Source organism: Ovis canadensis, chromosome 20 (genome assembly GCF_042477335.2).
Source record: "Ovis canadensis isolate MfBH-ARS-UI-01 breed Bighorn chromosome 20, ARS-UI_OviCan_v2, whole genome shotgun sequence".
NCBI lineage: Eukaryota > Metazoa > Chordata > Mammalia > Artiodactyla > Bovidae > Ovis > Ovis canadensis.
This window is the reverse complement of record NC_091264.1, coordinates 47012401-47030414: the sequence shown is the minus strand read 5'-3', so window position 1 is coordinate 47030414 and position 18014 is coordinate 47012401. Positions and strand designations below refer to the sequence as shown.

Below are 18014 nucleotides of genomic sequence, written 5' to 3'. Positions count from 1 at the left end.
TGGAGAATCCCACCAACAGAGGAGCTTGACAGGCTAGAGTCCATGGGGTCGCAAGAATCGGACACGACTTAGCAACTAAACCACCAAAGCATGAAAACAATCTAAACATTATGCTACACAAACATACACATTTATCCAAGTTAGTTCTCTTCTCATCAGCCCCACTGAATCGGCCTCAAATTGAGCAGGGATCACAAAAGAACCTGAAAACCAGTGATGCCATTACTGCAGCATTTCCTTCGGAGTTCAGTGCTCAGAATTCATTACCTCAGGTGGTCTGAGTGCATGTGACTGATGTAAATGAGGTCCGCTTGGCACAGCCTCTCCAGCCAATCAGATGGAGGCTCATGTAGTAACCACCATCCTCGGGCAAAAGCAGGACCCGTTAACCAAGGGTCAAACACCATCCTCTTGTCCCCCAGCTTGAGGTCCATGCAGGCATGAGTAAGGTATGTTATCTGTCAGAAGACAGTGAGAATCAGATTATTGAGTCACCATCAGTCAGCAACAATGAACTGGCCTGGTTAGTGGACAAGTCACGTTGGAGAACTTTGCTCCTGAGCATGTTCAGTGAGGTGGGGACCTTTATACAGAAAACAACTCCTGGTACACGTCACTACTTTGTTAGGAAAGAAAAGCTTGTGGTGGATTTCAGGTGTCAAACCAATTGATTCATCCAGCTCTACTCTATCTAAATTAGCTCCTAAATGCTTATTTACAGTCTGCACTGCAGAATATCTTTTGCCATCAGTCCTTCAAAGCACAAGTTACAAGGAAAGGCAGTTAGAGATGTGATGGCAGATACTTGGGGATTTAAATGCCAGACTGGCTGGAAATAGCCACTGAATGAATGATGAATGATTCTTGATGGGTTTGAGGCAGGAGACAGGTGGGCCCTGGCTGGGCGGCTGGAGTCTGTCCCCTGTGGACAGATACTCCAAGACAAAGATAATAGCAGGAACGAGGAGAAACTGAGCCCTGTCCAGACAAGAGGTAAAAAGACCACGTGTTCTTCATTCTTAAGGTCAAGGAGACCTTCCAACTACATGCGCACAGGGAGGCTACTCAGAGGTCAAATAGGGAGGGGACACCACCACATAGTAAGTGATGTGAACCTTCCCATAGCCTCCTCACTAGAATCCACCTTGGCTAAGAGATGCAGGGGCACACATGGGAGGACCCTGAGATGAACCAAACACGACTCAGAACTGGGCAAAGCAAGACGACTGGCCAAAGGAAACCCAAAAGAAATGCCCATATAAGTGATTTAAACCACCACAAAGGCATGACTCTTTCTCTCTGAGCCCTCTATCTATTCACATGTACATCTTTCCTCCTAATAAAGACTTTATCTGTTTCACTACTTTCTGTCTCTTTGTTGAAATTTATTTCTACAAAGCAGACAAACCAGGGCCACTGGACCTCGTGGTCCAGGGGCTAGGATTCGGCATTCTCACTGCCGCAGCCTGACTTCAATCTCTGGTCGGGGAACTGAGATCCTGCTTCGAGCTGCTGCAGGTGGAGGCCACCCGACATCGGGCTGGCATAGCCACGCAGGCTAGAGAAACAGGCTTGGGAGACTTTCTCTTCTAACTTGCCTGCTGACTCACTCAGGGAGTCAGGGTCCTCTGAGAATGGCTATAAACAATGACTTAGAAACTGGCACAGACTCGAGGATTCTAAATTAGTGCTTTACTCCCTTTCTCTGATCTGACACACCCATCGGATAAAGGAAAACACCCAGCAGCAGAGAAAAGGTGGTAAAAACTCCAGGGTGAGAAGCCAAAAGAGAGGTTAAGGAGAGGTCAACAAATCAAATACAGGTGATTATGCCTATTCTGGATAGGGTCCCATTTGCTTCCTCAGAAAAGTAACAGCCCATTTCCACAAGCTTCCCAGATAATATCAGAAAAATTTATTTTGGATTGTTTAATTCTCCCAAACCACCAAAGCATTTTCTCTGGAGGAAACTCTTTTAAAGGTAGGAAGTGCACAAGGTTTGTAAAGATCTCAGGGCAACATGCAGAGATAAGACAACTGGTCATTTCATCTGACAGTGATTTGGAATCAAGGGAAATTTCTGAATTTCTTCAATAGTTTTACATGACTGTCCTTTGAGACCTCTGCTAAAAGTTTTTCTGCTTTTTTTTTTTTCCTGGATATATTATCTTGTAATCCCTGCCAAGTTCTGGGTGTTTCTAAAAAATTTGCTCAAGAGTTCAGGATAACTATACTATTAGTCCTAAGTAGCCACATCCAAGAATATTCAAGGTAATATAATAATATATATATATGTGCGTGTGTGTGTATCTTAGTTTTATTTTTGTTTTTAAGATAATTATAATTTAATGTTTCCTTACCTGCACTTCCCCAAAAGCCAAATCTTCAGGAGATCTGGGCTCTGAATCCCAGGGGTTAGGAGGATTCAGCTCTAGAAGCAAAAGTTCATTTTCTTCACTCTCTTCCACAACTAGAACCAAAGGGGAACGAATATGAATTAATAACAACAACAAAGTGAAAGTGAATTCACTCAGTCGTGTCCGACTCTTTGCAACCCGTGGACTATAGCCCACCAAGCTCCTCCGTCCATGGGATTCTCCAGGCAAGAATATTAGAGTGGGTTGCCATTTCCTTCTCCAGGGGATCTTCCCGACCCAGGGATCGAACCCAGGTCTCCCACATTGCAGGCAGACACTTTAACCTCTGTACCACCAGGGAAGCATAATGTTTAAAAAGCATCACTGAAATAGAAATGTATGGCTCAGGTACTCAGAGTACAAAAATCAAAGGAAATCAGAAACAAAAAGCAATGCTAATTTAGGTCAAGCAATATCTACTGAGATGAGGGCTAAAGACTGACACCCATTCATTTCTTTTATTCATACTACACTTAAGGAGCTCATGGAATTTCAGGAATGTCAGGGATGTTTTATGTCTTAAGCTGAGTGCTGGGCACATGGTGCTTTCTTATTTTTATATCTTTTAAATATTGTTTAAGAATTTAAAAGAAGCACATTAATTAACATTTTCCTAATAAGAGTTATCAACTTATTTAATAGCAAAACACAACTGGCTTTCTTAATAAAATCAGAAATACACAAAGGACATTTAATATCACCACTATTATTAAACTGTGTCCTTGAAAATGCAGGCAATACAATAAAGATACATTCTATTATTATTTTCAGGCTATATCATTGCTGGAAAACAGTGTCATGAAATAGAAAGAGTGCTGGATTTGGAAACATCAAGGTGGGGATTGTGACTGGGCTGCTTATTATCAACATCCTGGGCTGCAGGTGCCTGATCATAAAATAGAGGTATGACACATACTTCATAGAGTTGTTGTAGGCAGTAAACAAAATAAGAGATCCAACAGTGTCCAGCACTATGCCTGGCACAAAGAAAGCATTTAATCAATAATAATATTATTATCACAATTATTTTATCCTCAAAGAATGAAGAGTTAAAGAGAAAGCTCAGTATTGACAAGACTATATACTATAATAACAACAAATATCAACTCAAAAGTACAAAGTATTATGGGAGATTCTCAGAAAACTGCATTGATACCCACTTGTAAGGATTTTCCTTCTTTAGAATTGTTCTCTCTTAAGAAAAGCAGGAAGAGAAATGTGTGTGCTCAGATGCTCAGTCGCGTCTAACTCATTGTGACCCCATGAACTGTAGCCCGCCAGGCTCCTCTGTCCATGGGATTTTCTAGGCAAGAATACTGGAATGGATTGCTACTTCCTACTCCAGGGAATCTTCCCAACCCAGGGATTGAACCCATGTTTCCTGCATCTCCTGCATTGGGAGGTGGATTCTTTACCACTATTGCAACCTGGGAAGCCCCAGTTATTAAGTAACAGTTATTAAACAGCTTTAATATTCTAAGAGAGGGTGAAAAAGGAAGGGCCATCTAACAACGGTGCTATGCAACTGGTTATTTAAGTATTCTAGTTTATTAAAGACACAATGAGAAGCTTCCAAGCAGCTAAAAATAGAATATCAAAGAGAGGACTTTTAAATTTAATAGCAATGGAAACAATTCCAGTGGAAAATCTGAATATATGCAAATATAAGATGAAAAAGTTCTACCACCGAAGAAAACTGGCAAACACGTTTGGAAAATATATTAGCATCATATTTGAGAAACAAGCTTAATTTAAAACAACAGTGATGCTATCTTTTTATTTAAATGAGAAAAGTCTGAAAAACTAAGAATGCCTCAAGCTGGTAAAATATGAGGAGAAAGGAAAGCTTATTAACTAGTTAGTTGGAACAAAAACTGGGTCATTCTAAAAAAATAGACTGTAATGCAATACATATTAAAGAATGGATGAATGAATAATGGACTCATTCATTCATTTAGGACCTCAAGTAAAGAGGACGAGGTTAACCGTATTTTTTAGTTCATGACACATTGTACTCAGTCCAGGCAAAGCTACTTACTTACTTATTTATTTACTTATTCTCTTTATCTGTTTCTCATTGTTATTTCTCTCTCCTCTCCTACAGGATTACCATTTAAATGCTCGTGCAAAGTATGCATTATATTTTATGTGTGCATTTTAATTCATATAAATGGTACTGGGTCTCCAGTCTCCTTCTTACTCTTTTTCACTCAATACTCTGTTTTTAAGGTTCTTTCTTGCTGCCACGTGTACGTCTAGTCCACTTCCTCTAACTGTAGATTAGTATTCTGTGGTTCACCACATTTTACTGATTCACCCTCCTTATGATGGACCCACAGACTCCACTACCACAAGATTTCTCTGGTGCATACACAGAAGCGAGACTGATGGATCACGGTGTATGGGCCATAAGCCTCCTCTGGCTAGTCACTGTCGGATTATTCTCTAGCACAGCTGTACCGGCCACACTTCTGCCACATGCATGAAGATTTTCATATCTTTATATCTCTGAAAATGTTCGGCAGTTCCTTGGTTTATTTTTATCAATAAAAAAACCCTACAGTAACATCTCATTGCTTTGGTTAGCAGTTTTCCGATAATTAACGAATTTAAGCATATTTTCATATGCTTATTGACCTTTGGGGATTCTTCTGTAAAATGCTAGTTGATATCCATTCTTCATTTTCGTATTGAGCTTCCTATCCTTTCTTGTCAATTTGCTTTACTTAAGTGAATGGCAACCCACTCCAGTATTTTTGCCTGGGAAATCCTCTGGACAGAGGAGCCTGGCAGGTTACAGTCCATGGGGTCACAAAGAATCGTACAGGACTGAGTGGCTTAGCCCTTTCGCTTTCTTCTTATATGCTAGATCATATTCCCCTGCTGGTTGTAAATATTGAAAAATAATCACCCAAACTATTATATGTCTTTGTCTGTGTCCTCCATTTAGCAGAAATCTTTAGTACTGATGAATTCATATTTACCAGGGTTTTGTGTGTGTGTGTATAGGTGGGGGGTTGCCTCTTGAGCTGTATTTTTGAAATGTTGTTTGTCAGGAAGTCACCAATCTCTAGGTCACAAAGATATTCTATACTTCTTCCGTTACTTTTACAGTCTTACCTTTCTCATTTAGGTTATTAGTCCCTGTGGAGCCCATCTTTATGTTAAGGTGTACAAAATGTTAAATATGGGTAAATACATTAATTGGGTGTATGTGTGAAAGTCGCTCAGTCATGTCTGACTCTTTGCAACCCCATGGACTGTAGCCCATTAGGCTCCTCTGTCCATGGAATTCTCCAGGCAATATGCTAGAGTGGGTTGCCATTTCCTTCTCCAGGGGATCTTCCTGATCCAGGGATCAAACCCGGGTATCCCACATTGCAGGCAGACTCTTTACTGTCTGAGCCACCAGGGAAGCGGCCCCAAAATACAGTAATTAGTCATACCCTTTAGCCAGTAATGCAACTCTCTTACAAAAACAACTCCAAAAACAGAGAAGTTCTTAAGCATAAAGACCACAGTTTTGGTTTTGAAGGCAAAAAAAAAAAAAAAAAATCTGTAAACAGCATAAATGTCAACAGCAGAGAACTGGCTCAATAAACTAATGTTTAACGTAGGCATACTTAAAAGCATATATATAGAGAATCTGATATATTCACAAGACAAAAACAGGATACAAAAATAATATATAATTATAATTAGTTATAAAAGTATGCCTAAAAAGATGACTAAGATGGAGCTAGATTGAAAATCAACAAAGAAACAGAAGACTTGAACAACACTATAAACCAACCAGACCCAACAGATAACACTCCCCCCAAATACAGAATACACATTCTTCTCAGGTACATGTGAAATATCTCCACAAACCAGTACAAACCATATGTTCGTAGGCCATAAAACAAATGTCAATAAATTTAAAAGTTTCAAGTCATATAAAGTATGTTCCCTGATCACGATGAAATGAAATTAGATACCAATAAGAGAAGAAAGTTGGAAAATTCAGAAATATGTAGAAATAAACAATATGCTTCTAAATACAAATGGTTTAAAGAAGCAAATCACAAGAGAAGTTATAAAATACTTTGAGACAAATAAAAATGAAAACATAACATGCTGAAACTTATGGAATGCAGCTAAAACAGTATAGCGCATAAAACGAAATTTATACCAGTACACATCTGTAATTAAAAAGATCTCAAGTAAAAAACCTAACCTTCCATCTCATGAAATTAGAAGAAGAGGCATAAACTAAACCCAAAACAAACAAAAGAAAGGAAATATTTAAAAGAGCTAAAATAAACAGAGTTGATACTAGAAAAAATGAAAACAGGAATATGCTCTTTGAAAAGATTAACAAAATTTTCAAACCTTCAGCTAGACTAACAAAAGAGAGAAAGGGCTCAAATTACTAAAATCAAGAATGAAAAAGGGGATGTTACTATCAACTTTACAGAATAAAAAGGAATACAAGGAAATATGATGATTATTATACATCAACAAATTGATAATCCAGATGAAATGAGAAATTCCTAGGAAGAAACAAATTAACAAAACTGATGAGAAGAAACAGAATACCTGAGAAGACCCATAACAAATAACAGATTTAATTAGTAAACAAAAACCTTCACAAACATTAGTCTGAGCCTAGATAGCTTCACTGGTGAATCTGACCTAATGACTAAAGAAGAACCAACACCAGTACTTCACAAACTCTTCCAATAAATAGAAGAGGAGGGAACACTTCCCAACTTACTTTATGAGGGCAATCTTACTACCCTGATTCCAGGACCAGACAAAGACATCTCACAAAAGGAAAACTACAGACCAATAGTCTTGACAAATTTTGTTGTTGTTGTTTAGCTACTCAGTTGTGTCTGACTCTTTGTGACCCCATGGACTGCAGCCCACCAGGCTCCTCTTTTTTGCCTAGGAAAAAATACTGGAACAGGTTGCCATTTCCTACTCCAGGTGATCTTCCTGACCCAGGGATCAAACATGTGTCTCCTGCATTGGCAGGCAGATTATTTACCGTTGAGTCATCTGGGTGGGAATCCTTACAAACACAGACATAAAAATCCTTAACCAAATATTAGCAAATACAGTTTGGCAATATAAAAAAGAATTGTAGCCATGACTAAGTGGGGCTTATGCCAGCTTGGTTCAATACAGAAAAAGCCATAGAGGCATAAAATAGATTACTGATTGCCAGGGGCTGAAGGAAGAGGGGAATGGAAGTGACTGCTAATAGTTATAAGGTTTCTTTTGGGGATGATGAGAATGTTCTGGAATTAGAGAGTGGTGGTAATGGCTCAATATATGAAAATATTAAAAACCATTGAGCTGCACACTATAAAAGGGTGAAAACGAAGATCATGGCATCTGGTCCCATCACTTCATGGGAAATAGATGGGGAAACAGTGGAAACAGTGTCAGACTTTATTTTTTAGGGCTCCAAAATCCCTGCAGATGGTGACTGCAAATACAAAGGAAATTAAAAGACGCTTACTCCTTGGAAGAAAAGTTATGACCAACCTAGATAGTATATTCAAAAGCAGAGACATTACTTTGCGGACTAAGATCCGTCTAGTCAAGGCTATGGTTTTTCCTCTGGTCATGTATGGATGTGAGAGTTGGACTGTGAAGAAGGCTGAGCGCCGAAGAATTGATGTGTTTGAACTGTGGTGTTAGAGAAGACTCTTGAGAGTCCCTTGGACTGCAGGGAGATCCAACCAGTCCATTCTGAAAGAGATCAACCCTGGGATTTCTTTGGAAGGAATGATGCTAAAGCTGAAGCTGCAGTACTTTGGCCACCTCTTGCGAAGAGTTGACTCATTGGAAAAGACTCTGATGCTGGGAGGGATTGGGGGCAGGAGGAGAAGGGGACAACAGAGGATGAGATGGCTGGATGGCATCATGGACTCGATGGATGTGAGTTTGAGTGAACTCTGGGAGATGGTGATGGACAGGAAGGCCTGGTGTGCTGCGATTCATGGGGTCACAAAGAGTCGGACACGACTGAGCAACTGAACTGAACTGAACTGAATTATCTCTCAATTAAAAGAAGGAGGAGAAGGCTGGGGAGGAAGGAAGGGGACCTCGGTGACAATTGGAAGAAAAGATACCTAAACAGTGGTTGTCTTGAGGTGATGGGAATATAGGTGAGCATCTTCTTTCTTCTACTTTCCTGACTTCTTCCTTTTTTAATGATGATCATATCCCATGAAAGAGAAGGATGGCTTGGTCTCTTGTGAACTGAGATTATTCAGTTTTATGATTATTACAAATAACAATTTTTTGTGGTAGGGAATCACTACAGCATTGGTAGCACTGGACTGAAAAGTGGACTTGGTTAAAATTTTCCACTCTCTCCACATTTCCTCACTGGGGCAAAAGCTGAAAACTTCAGTGCATCTTGTTACCACCTGCCCTCCACTGGCCTGTTTGTCACCTCTGGCCAGAAACCCTCTACATCAGCTTCCACCTTCGATCTATGTTCCATTTGATCAACTTTCTGCTGAGTGGGCAATCCCTTCCTCTTGCTCCAAAGGTCCAAGTCACAGAGGAGATGTGTGGATTATTCAAGACATACATTAAAAAAAAGTCTTTTTCTTTAATTGGAGTATAATTGCTTTACAATGTCATTCTAGTTTCTGCTATACGAGGAAGTAAATCAGCTATATATATATATATATATATATATATATATCTTGCTATATATATACATCTCCCCTCCCTCTTGGACCTCCTTCCCACCCCACCTCCAATCCACCCTTCTAGGTCATCTCAGAGGACCAAGCTGAGCTCCCTGTGCTAAAGAGAAGCTTCCCACTAGCTGTCTATTCCAAAAGACTTAGAGGTTTTGTAAAAGCCCTTAAGCAGCTATAAATTTCTGGGTTACATACTCATTAAGTTGATAGTCTATTGTCCTCTAACTTACACAGTTTAATAGTTTCAAACCTTTGCTTCTAACCTGTTTTCTGCCAAATAAATTTAACAGTATTTGTATAGTGCCTGTTACTAGCTTCTGTTAACAAGCAGTCTGCAGGTTTCCTAAGCTAGCACAACAGACATGGAGTGGCAAAAGAAGCTAGTGGTCCAGGCATCCTTTTGAGGGATGGGGGAAGATGCACTTGCCGTCAAAGAAATTAGCAACTTACCCCAGAATAACCTGCTGTCACATCTCTTTGGGGGTGATCGGGAAAGGACATGCACCTCAGTGACACCTCTACTCTGGGAACTGGGAGAATGCCTTGGCAGGCCACACCCTTCTTTAAAAAATGATTAGGAGTTGGTCTCACCAAGACATCTAGACAACAGTGGCCCTAGTATCCTATCCCATGTACAATAATTTGAGCCTGAAAAAGATTCTGAGCTGGTGTAAACACAGTTTCCAGTCTGGAGGTCCAGGCAGGAAGCCCTCCATTTAGCTCCCTTCACAGATAACCAGTGTTAAGACTGCCCTCATCCACAATGCTTATGGATATACATTTCTCATAATTGTGTCATACTATATGTAACATTTATAATCTGCTTTTTTGCTTTATCTATAAAAAAATCTCTAATTATTTTAATTCCTTCAATAGTATTACTTTTAAGACACAGTGGAATTATTTTTAATGTTTTGATTGTTTTCAGTTTTTCTCTTTAGATAGTATTGCTATGAATGAACATTTTCATACCTATATCTTTTGACATATCAAGGATTATCAAGACCTTAGGACACAGCCTTGGATGTGGAATTGCTGGGTCAAAGGGATGCATATTTTTCAGTGTGTTAGGAAACTCAGTGGAGAGTTTTAAACAGGGGAATGACATGAATTAATTTTGATTTTTAAAATATCAGCCTTGTATACCTGAAGGGCTTCCCTGGTGGCTCAGACAGTAAAGAATCCACCTGCAATGAAGAAGACCTGGGTTCGATCTCTGAGCTGGGAAGATCCCCTGGAGGAGGGCATGCAACCCACTCCAGTATTCTTGCATGGAGAATTCCATGGACAGAGGAGCCTGGCAGGCTACAGTCCATGGGGTCACAAAGAGCTGGACACGTTTGATCAACTAAGCCCAACACAACACAGCATACCCGAAACTAACACAACATTGTAAATCAACTATACTCCAAGATAAAATAAACATTAAATTAAAAATATATACCAATCTGGGTGCTATAAGCAGAATGAACTGCAGGAAGCAAGCACAGAAGCAAGGAGTCCAGTCATGCAGACACAAGATGACTCTTTTTTATCCATCTTTGATTCTCTTCATACCCAGGACAATGGTTTACACCTGGCATGATCTCGTCAAATGCTTACTGAACAAGTGAAGGAATAAACGAAGGGACCTTCTGAAGAAATTCTGTTTAGAATTTTCAGCGTTAACTATATTTTTAAAAGACTTAACGTCCACAGGTTAAAATCAGAATGTAACCAAAGCTTCAAGTGAAATTGGAAACAAGTTGACAAGAAGGTCCCCAATAATAACGACAGAAGAAAACTTTGATCAATATGGAGGGGATTTACCTAGTTCATCTTGACAGAAGCTGCCTGGAGGGTTGATGTACTTCATGGTGCTCACATCCAACTTCCAGTTGTGTTTTGTGCATCTAACAGACCTGGATGAAAAATTGTCCTTAGGTTTATGAAGTGGTGTGAATAAAAATTAATCTTCTTGGGCTTACATGCATTATAAACAACTACAGTTGGTTGAACACAAAATTCATGAGAGGAAAACTTTAATAGCTAAAGCTCAAATATCCAAGGAAATATAGACTAATCATCAGCAGGTAATTTTAAAAGTGAAGATAGGGCTTCCCTGGTGGTTCAGTGGTAAAGAATCCGTCTGCCAATGCAAGAGACACAAGTTTGATCCCGGATCTGGGAAGATCTCACAGGCTGAGGAGCAGCTAAGCCTGTGTGCTGCAACTATTGAACCTGTGCTCTAGAGCCCAGGAGCCGCAACTACTGAGCCTATGTGCAGCAACTGCTGAAGTCCAAACACTCTAGAGCCTGTGTTCCACAACAAGGGAAGCCATCACAATGAGAAGCCTGCACAAGACAGTAGCCCCTACTCCCTGCAACGAGACAAAGCCTGCTCAGCAACCAAGACCCAGCATTAAAAAAATAATAACAAATAAATTATTTTTAAAATTGTTCACAAAACAGTGAAGATAAATGGCACATGTTAGAAAATCATACATGTTAGAATAAAATAATACATGTTAGAGATCAACAGAGCATCAGAATAAAGTCACCTTTAGGGATAGCTCTCATAAAAAAGCTAAGTTGGTTAAGAGCCAACTGAGGCCAATATGAGGACAGAATCTAGTGATAAAGACAAATCTATGATTTATGATCACTCTACAAACCTTGGTCCCTATTATAGTGTACTGAACTTAAGTTCAACTCGAATTTGTATTTTTTGAGAAGGAAAGATTTATAGTTTAAGATTTCAGAGCATGGTTGCCAAAATACAGGGTGCCCAGTTAAATATGAATTTCAGATAAATAACAATTTAAAAATATGTCTCACACAATATTTGACATACACTGGAAATTCCTCACTTATCTGCAATGTAATTGAGTGTTCTGCATTTTTACTTGCTAATTCTGGTGATCCTGTTTCAGAATGACAGCTAGATTGCAGCAAAGTAGGAGGCTTAGTGATTTCTTTTTCATTTCTTATCAAACCGTGAAGGGGGTTATGGTGGTAGAAAATGATGTATAAATGTTCCATTTCCTCTCTACCTTGGTGGTGTTTCTAGTGAAGTTTTTGTAGCCGTTAAAGATTAAAAAAAAAAAAAAACCAAAAAACCACAAATGTCTCAAATCAGAAACATCAGATTTCTTAAACTAACAATGTCTATTTTAACTTCTATAACGGTAAATTACGTGAATTTTCCCAAGCTTCATTATATCAAGAATTTTTCATGCCTTTTTCTAGTAACAAAGCAAAAAATTGTATTCCATACTTCAATTTAAGGAGGATTATTCTGTAACATCTACTCTCTCATCAATGAGTAGCCAACAACCTTTCAAAATTTGAGGACATTCCAAATGCAGCTATTCAGCATGCAGGTCAATAAATGGGAAGCATGGCAGGGTCTTAACTGTTCCTGGGCAGCAGGCAGACAGGAGGAAGGTAACAGCTCCATGCACTAAAAGGTTGTAAAACCCTATTAAATTTGAAAAATGAGAACCACAGCTTATGAGAGTTGCTGATCTTGCTTATGTGTGAAGAAGAAAAATGGCTGAGGTAGGGAGGGTAGAAGAGGTAGCTCATTACTCTTAAGTGTCTCCTTGTAGAGAGATTCCTCAGGTAGATTGCTGCACAGAGCACTGGGGGAAAAGCAATCAAATTTGGAGCAATGGATGCGGGAGTACAGGGTGTGAGTTACTCTGAGGATGGAGTTGATAGTGCCAGCTCCAGGTTAGCCTGACAACAGAATAGGGTGAAACCAGGATCAACCACCCCCAAAGGCTTTGCATGAAGGAGAGAAAGGCCAGTCTGTGGCAAAGTGATCACTCTGTTAGGATAATCAAGCCAGATTCAAGAACAAGCTGAATTCCTATAAATAATCTCATTCCTAAACTATACCAGAAGCTCATGACAGAGTAATAATCGTAAAAGTAATTGATGTTTATTGAGCGCTTATCATATGACAGATATTGTTTTAAGTGTTTTTTTTGTGTTGGAAATCACTTAATCCTCTGAGCAGCCAGACAGAACAGGTAATACTCTCATTTTTACTTTATAAAGGAGAAGACCAAGGTCCAGAAAGGCTAAGAAACTTGTTCATGGTCACGGGGCTGATAAGTGGTGGGGCCAGGTTTCTGAAGAGGGCAGATTGTGATAAATCTGCTAATCACAAAGCTACACTTCCTCCAATGGCTGGCCATGTGAGCTCCATGGTGAAAGTCCATTGAGGAGAGAGGAAAAGCAAAGTCCCCAAACCGCAACAGTCAGAAGACCTCAAGGTCCCAGAGTGTCCACAGAAGCTCACTAGTGACAGAACAAGCCATGGCTGAGGTTTCCCTGGGTTAAATCCACTGAGAAGATGGAAGGGACTCAAAGCAGGGCTGTCAGCAAATAACCATGAGGGTCTCCGAGAGTAGAGTTGCTGCTCAAAGTATATCCCATACAATACTTGGAACCTATCTATGCTAAAAATATATTCATTGTTTACCTGAAATGTAGATTTAACTGGATGCCTTCTGTTTGCCTAATCTAGCAATCCCATCAGAGGAGCCAAGCAGGAGACAGGTGTCAACACTGTTTCAGTCCTGAAACTAAGAATGTAGTGAAGCAAATCTGTATGCAGGTGTAAGAATATTCTAGACTTGGGTAATGGTCATCTATACAATTCTAGCAGGGAACTCTTAGACAACTACCCAGTTCCTCTGAATCCACCTGCACTAAACCGCCCACAGATGACCTGAGAAATCAAATCGACAACAGTAGAAGACAAGTCTGATGTGGGAGTGGCTAAAAAGCACCCAGGTCAAGTTAGGCTGAAGAGAAGCTTGGAAAAGTGGGGTCAGCCACTCATTCATTGCCAGTGTCGAGCATCAGGCTGACAGAGCATCCCCTCTCCCCTACCTTCCCTGTCTCTGCCAGAGTGTGCTGCTATCTCTTTGGCTGTCACTGAAAATAAGACAAAACAACAACAAAAATCCACAGCAATCCTGCCCTGGTATTGTCCCTGAACTGGGGAGGGAGGTCATCTATATATAGTCTTAATCAACAGATGGGGGAGGAGAGGTACCAGCACCGGTTTTCCAAGAAATAACCAGAAGCGCCTCTGTTCAGAGCAGTACAGATGGGGCTCTGCCACGTGGGGTTTTTAATCACTGCAAGGTGGTCAGGGAAAGTCTATCTGCTCCCCAGCAGAGTTTGGACAAGGGCCTGCCCCACTCCTACTTCTGGGAAAGCAGGAAAGGAAACCCCAAAGAGGCTTGAGTCTTGGAACATAAAAGCTATCATGCACACCCAACCCTTCACTCACATACACAGACCCATGTACCTTAGAAATGTCACTGTTTATCAAGCTAGGAATCCATTTTCAATTAGAGTTCTTGAGCGAGAATGGGAAATTAAGTAAAGGTCAGAAGGTTTTGAGATCAGATAAATACCCTAAATGTGCACAAGTAAGTTACAAATTTGCTAGGAGAAATAATTTGTCAGTTGTTTCATTTGATTTCCACACTTCTGGCCAAATCTAATTATAAGAAGGGTCACTAGAGAAAAAGCAGAATGACTCATGGTACCTTCCATCTAAATCCTCGATATCTTTTATGAACAGGCCTCCTTGGTGCTTGCACATATTCTTGCATGCTCGCAGGAGGCTCTTACTCTTATACAAGATGTAATCTTTGCCAGTGCTCTTATTTCGAACAAAATTGATTCCTTCCTTGAGATTGGCAACTTCAGCGGGGGAGAGACACAAGAGGAGCTCAGCTGTTTGTTCGATGCTGTGAAAAGGCAAATGTTTTGAGAGGAAACAGAGACATTGTTAGGTTTTAAGAGAGAACCATTTGGCAATGGCAGTCAAAACCTCTTGTTTTCTTAAGATACTATTTAAGGCCATCGTTCCAAGTACCTGGGCTGAGTGGCAGCTGACGGCGAACTTTCTCCCCTCCTTTAAATGCCCATCCTACTTGGCGAGGGTTGATCCCCGCCTTCCCAGGAAAGTAATGCCTCCCTTACTTGCCTGCCCATAGTCTGCTGCTGCCTCTCCCTGCGGATTTCAGAAGAATAGCAGTTGTCACTTCAGCTTCTGTGTCTCATTCACTCCCCCAAGGCAGAAATCTGCATGGAGAAAGAGGATGTATGCTCACTCAGCTCAGTATTTCCGTTGGTGATGTCTCCTCCTTAAATACGTTTTTTTTTTGTTTTTCAGAAGCCAAATCCTATATTTAGCGTCAATAACTGCTCCTCACCTTCAAGCTTTCACACCAGAACCTCCTCTCTTTGCCCACCGAGAGTCACTCTTTAGGTTCAAAGGGTACTCAATCACCGCTCCTTGGTTAACCCTTCCAAGCCCCACCCCCACCCCCAGGTCAAATCTAACATTTCTTTCTGTTTTTACTTTCCAGGAAACATTGACATTTATTCTCTTTCTTTTAGGGCATATCCATCATCTCGTATAGATACAAAATTAAAGATGTGATGAGAACTCTTAGGACTTCCTCAACAACTTTCATATATAATATACAGTAGTGTTAGTTATGGGGCTTCCTAGGTGGCGCTACTGGTAAAGAACCCACCTGCCAGTCCAGGAGACATAAGAGACACAGGTTCTATCCCTGGGTCGGGAAGATCCCCCGGAGGAGGGCCCGGCAACCCACCCCAGTATTCTTGCCTGGAGAATCCCCATGGATGCAAGAGCCTGCTGGGCTATAGTCCATGGGGTCACAAAGAGTCGGACATGACTGAAGTGACTTAGCACGCACACCTGCAGTGTTAGTTATGTTTATCCGATTGTACATTACATTCTCAGAACTTATCTTACAGTTGGAAGTTTGTACCTTTTGCTAACTTTCATTCCCCTTCCCTCCACACCCTGCCTCTGATAACCACCAATCTGATCTCTTTTTCTATGAGTTTACTTTTAAAGTGAATTGACTCCAACAATTATGTTAGTTCCTGGTACACAATATACTGATCAATAATTCCATATGTTTTAAATGATCACTATGATAAGCCTAGCACTATAAGTCTAGCACGTCTTAACGTGCATTTACTGTAGAACATTATATCCTAGTACCTGTGTACCATCCTACTTACTTGTACATAGATGCTGCTAAAAACACTCTCTCTACTTTTCTCTCCCTACCACTTAGCAGACTGCCTATCTTTAAGAGCTAGCTGAAGACTGAACCAACTGCACCTAATCTGAGTCATTTATAAAGAGCTCCAGCAGAAAATGAAGCATTTGCTCTTTCATATTTTTTCAGGGAAACTACAAATGTTACATTTCTCAAACTCCAGCCTTTAAACAAACTCTCTTTATGATGCAACTCTGAATCATAGTGGGATATAATTTTTGTGAAGAGGGACTTCAAAGTAAATTTTAGCATATCCATGGTATGAAATCTGGATGCATGTTTAATTATATATTCCACTCCAAACCAAAAGTGGTCAAAATTCTTTTCATATCTTAAATTAAAATTGATTTGATTTTCATGTACATTTTTGGCACTTTCATTTCTGGAAGCAAAATCTGCAGATTTCTTAAAGAGGAAATTAAATAATATTATAAAAATACCATAACAGGAAATAACAGAGAAGTTACTTCTAATTTTCAGCTAATAAGGCAGAATTCTAACTCAGAATGACCTGTTTCTTCAAAACTGATTCTCATTGTCACTTCTGTCCCAAACTCCTGGTAATTCTATTTATAGTAGACTTGAAATGTTTCCAAATATATGTTTTAAATGTATTTGCTAGAAAGGAATCCATGATAAGCGCCATGAAGTTCTTTTATCTTTATTCTTATGAGTACAAATATCCGACACAAGTCAAAGCAAATCCTGAGGCAATTTCTGGAAAAATCAACCCAAACATGTAAAAAGAAAATCTTTCTAAATATTTTGTTTTACTTGATTGAATGAACCAATTAGCCAAAGCTCTCTGCTAGATTCTAAGGCTTTCAACTGTATAAGACAAGTAACTACATCTTTATTAATTCCTTGAGAACATCTACTGGAATCTAAAGCAAAATTTTAACATGTGCACTCCTATATACTGGAGAAGGCAATGGCACTCCACTCCAGTACTCTTGCCTGGAAAATCCCATGGGCGGTCAGTAGGTAGGCTGCAGTCCATGGTAGGCTGCAGTCCATGGGGTCACGAAGAGTCGGACACGACTGAGCGACTTCACTTTCACTTTTCACTTGCATGCACTGGAGAAGGAAATGGCGACCCACTCCAGTATTCTTGCCTGGAGAATCCCAGGGACGGGGGAGCCTGGTGGGCTGTCGTCTATGGGGTCACACAGAGTCAGACATGACTGAAGCGACTTAGCAGCAACTACTCCTATATACATGGTTTTATATTTCTTCTTCTTCTTCTTCTTCTTTTTTTTTTAAAGAATCTACATCCCCTTGGTTCCTTTTTAAAAAATATTTATTTATTTTTTATTTGACTGCATCTGGTCTAAGTTGCAGTAGGCAGAATCTTCATCGCATCACGCAGGATCCTTTGCTGCGGTGTACTGACACTCTAGTTGCAGCGAGCGGGCTCAGTAATTGCAGTGAGCAAGCTCAGTAGTTGTGGCACTCAGGCTTAGTTGTTCTGCAGCATGCGGGACCTTAGTTCTCTGAGCAGGCATCAAACCTGTGCTCCCTGCATTGCAAGGCAGATTCTTAACCACTGGACCACCAGGGAAGTTCCCCTTTATGTATTTTTTTTAATGGTTAGTTTTCCCCAAAAGTTGATTTTTTTTTTTCAAAAGTTGATTTTTAAAGCTATTATTATTGAGTCGGATTCCACTAAAGTCAGGAAAGTAAAATTATAGTAAATTCTGCTTTGGGTATAAATAAAATATTAAAACTAAGATGATGGGCATTGTAGTACACCTACTTTTCAACATTTCAATATT

At 40.0% G+C, this 18014-nt stretch overlaps 1 protein-coding gene across 10 annotated transcripts in view; it reads right to left on the bottom strand.

Moving 5' to 3' along the window:
* LOC138425582 (cytidine monophosphate-N-acetylneuraminic acid hydroxylase) overlaps positions 1-18014 on the bottom strand; it is a 301978-nt gene that overhangs the window by 33659 nt on the left and 250305 nt on the right. For 6 of the 10 annotated variants that reach the window (XM_069563627.1, XM_069563631.1, XM_069563630.1 and 3 more), the window contains 5 exons: positions 15123-15220; positions 14680-14883; positions 10937-11028; positions 2361-2470; positions 268-458 (listed from right to left, as the gene is read on the bottom strand). In XM_069563627.1, the coding sequence (XP_069419728.1) occupies positions 268-458; positions 2361-2470; positions 10937-11028; positions 14680-14883; positions 15123-15130 (605 nt within the window). In that variant the 5' untranslated portion in view covers positions 15131-15220. Of the gene's footprint in view, positions 1-267; positions 459-2360; positions 2471-10936; positions 11029-14679; positions 14884-15011; positions 15260-15351; positions 15378-18014 lie in introns of those variants that run through there. The other 4 variants (XM_069563633.1, XM_069563634.1, XM_069563635.1 and 1 more) reach the window with 4 other exon arrangements.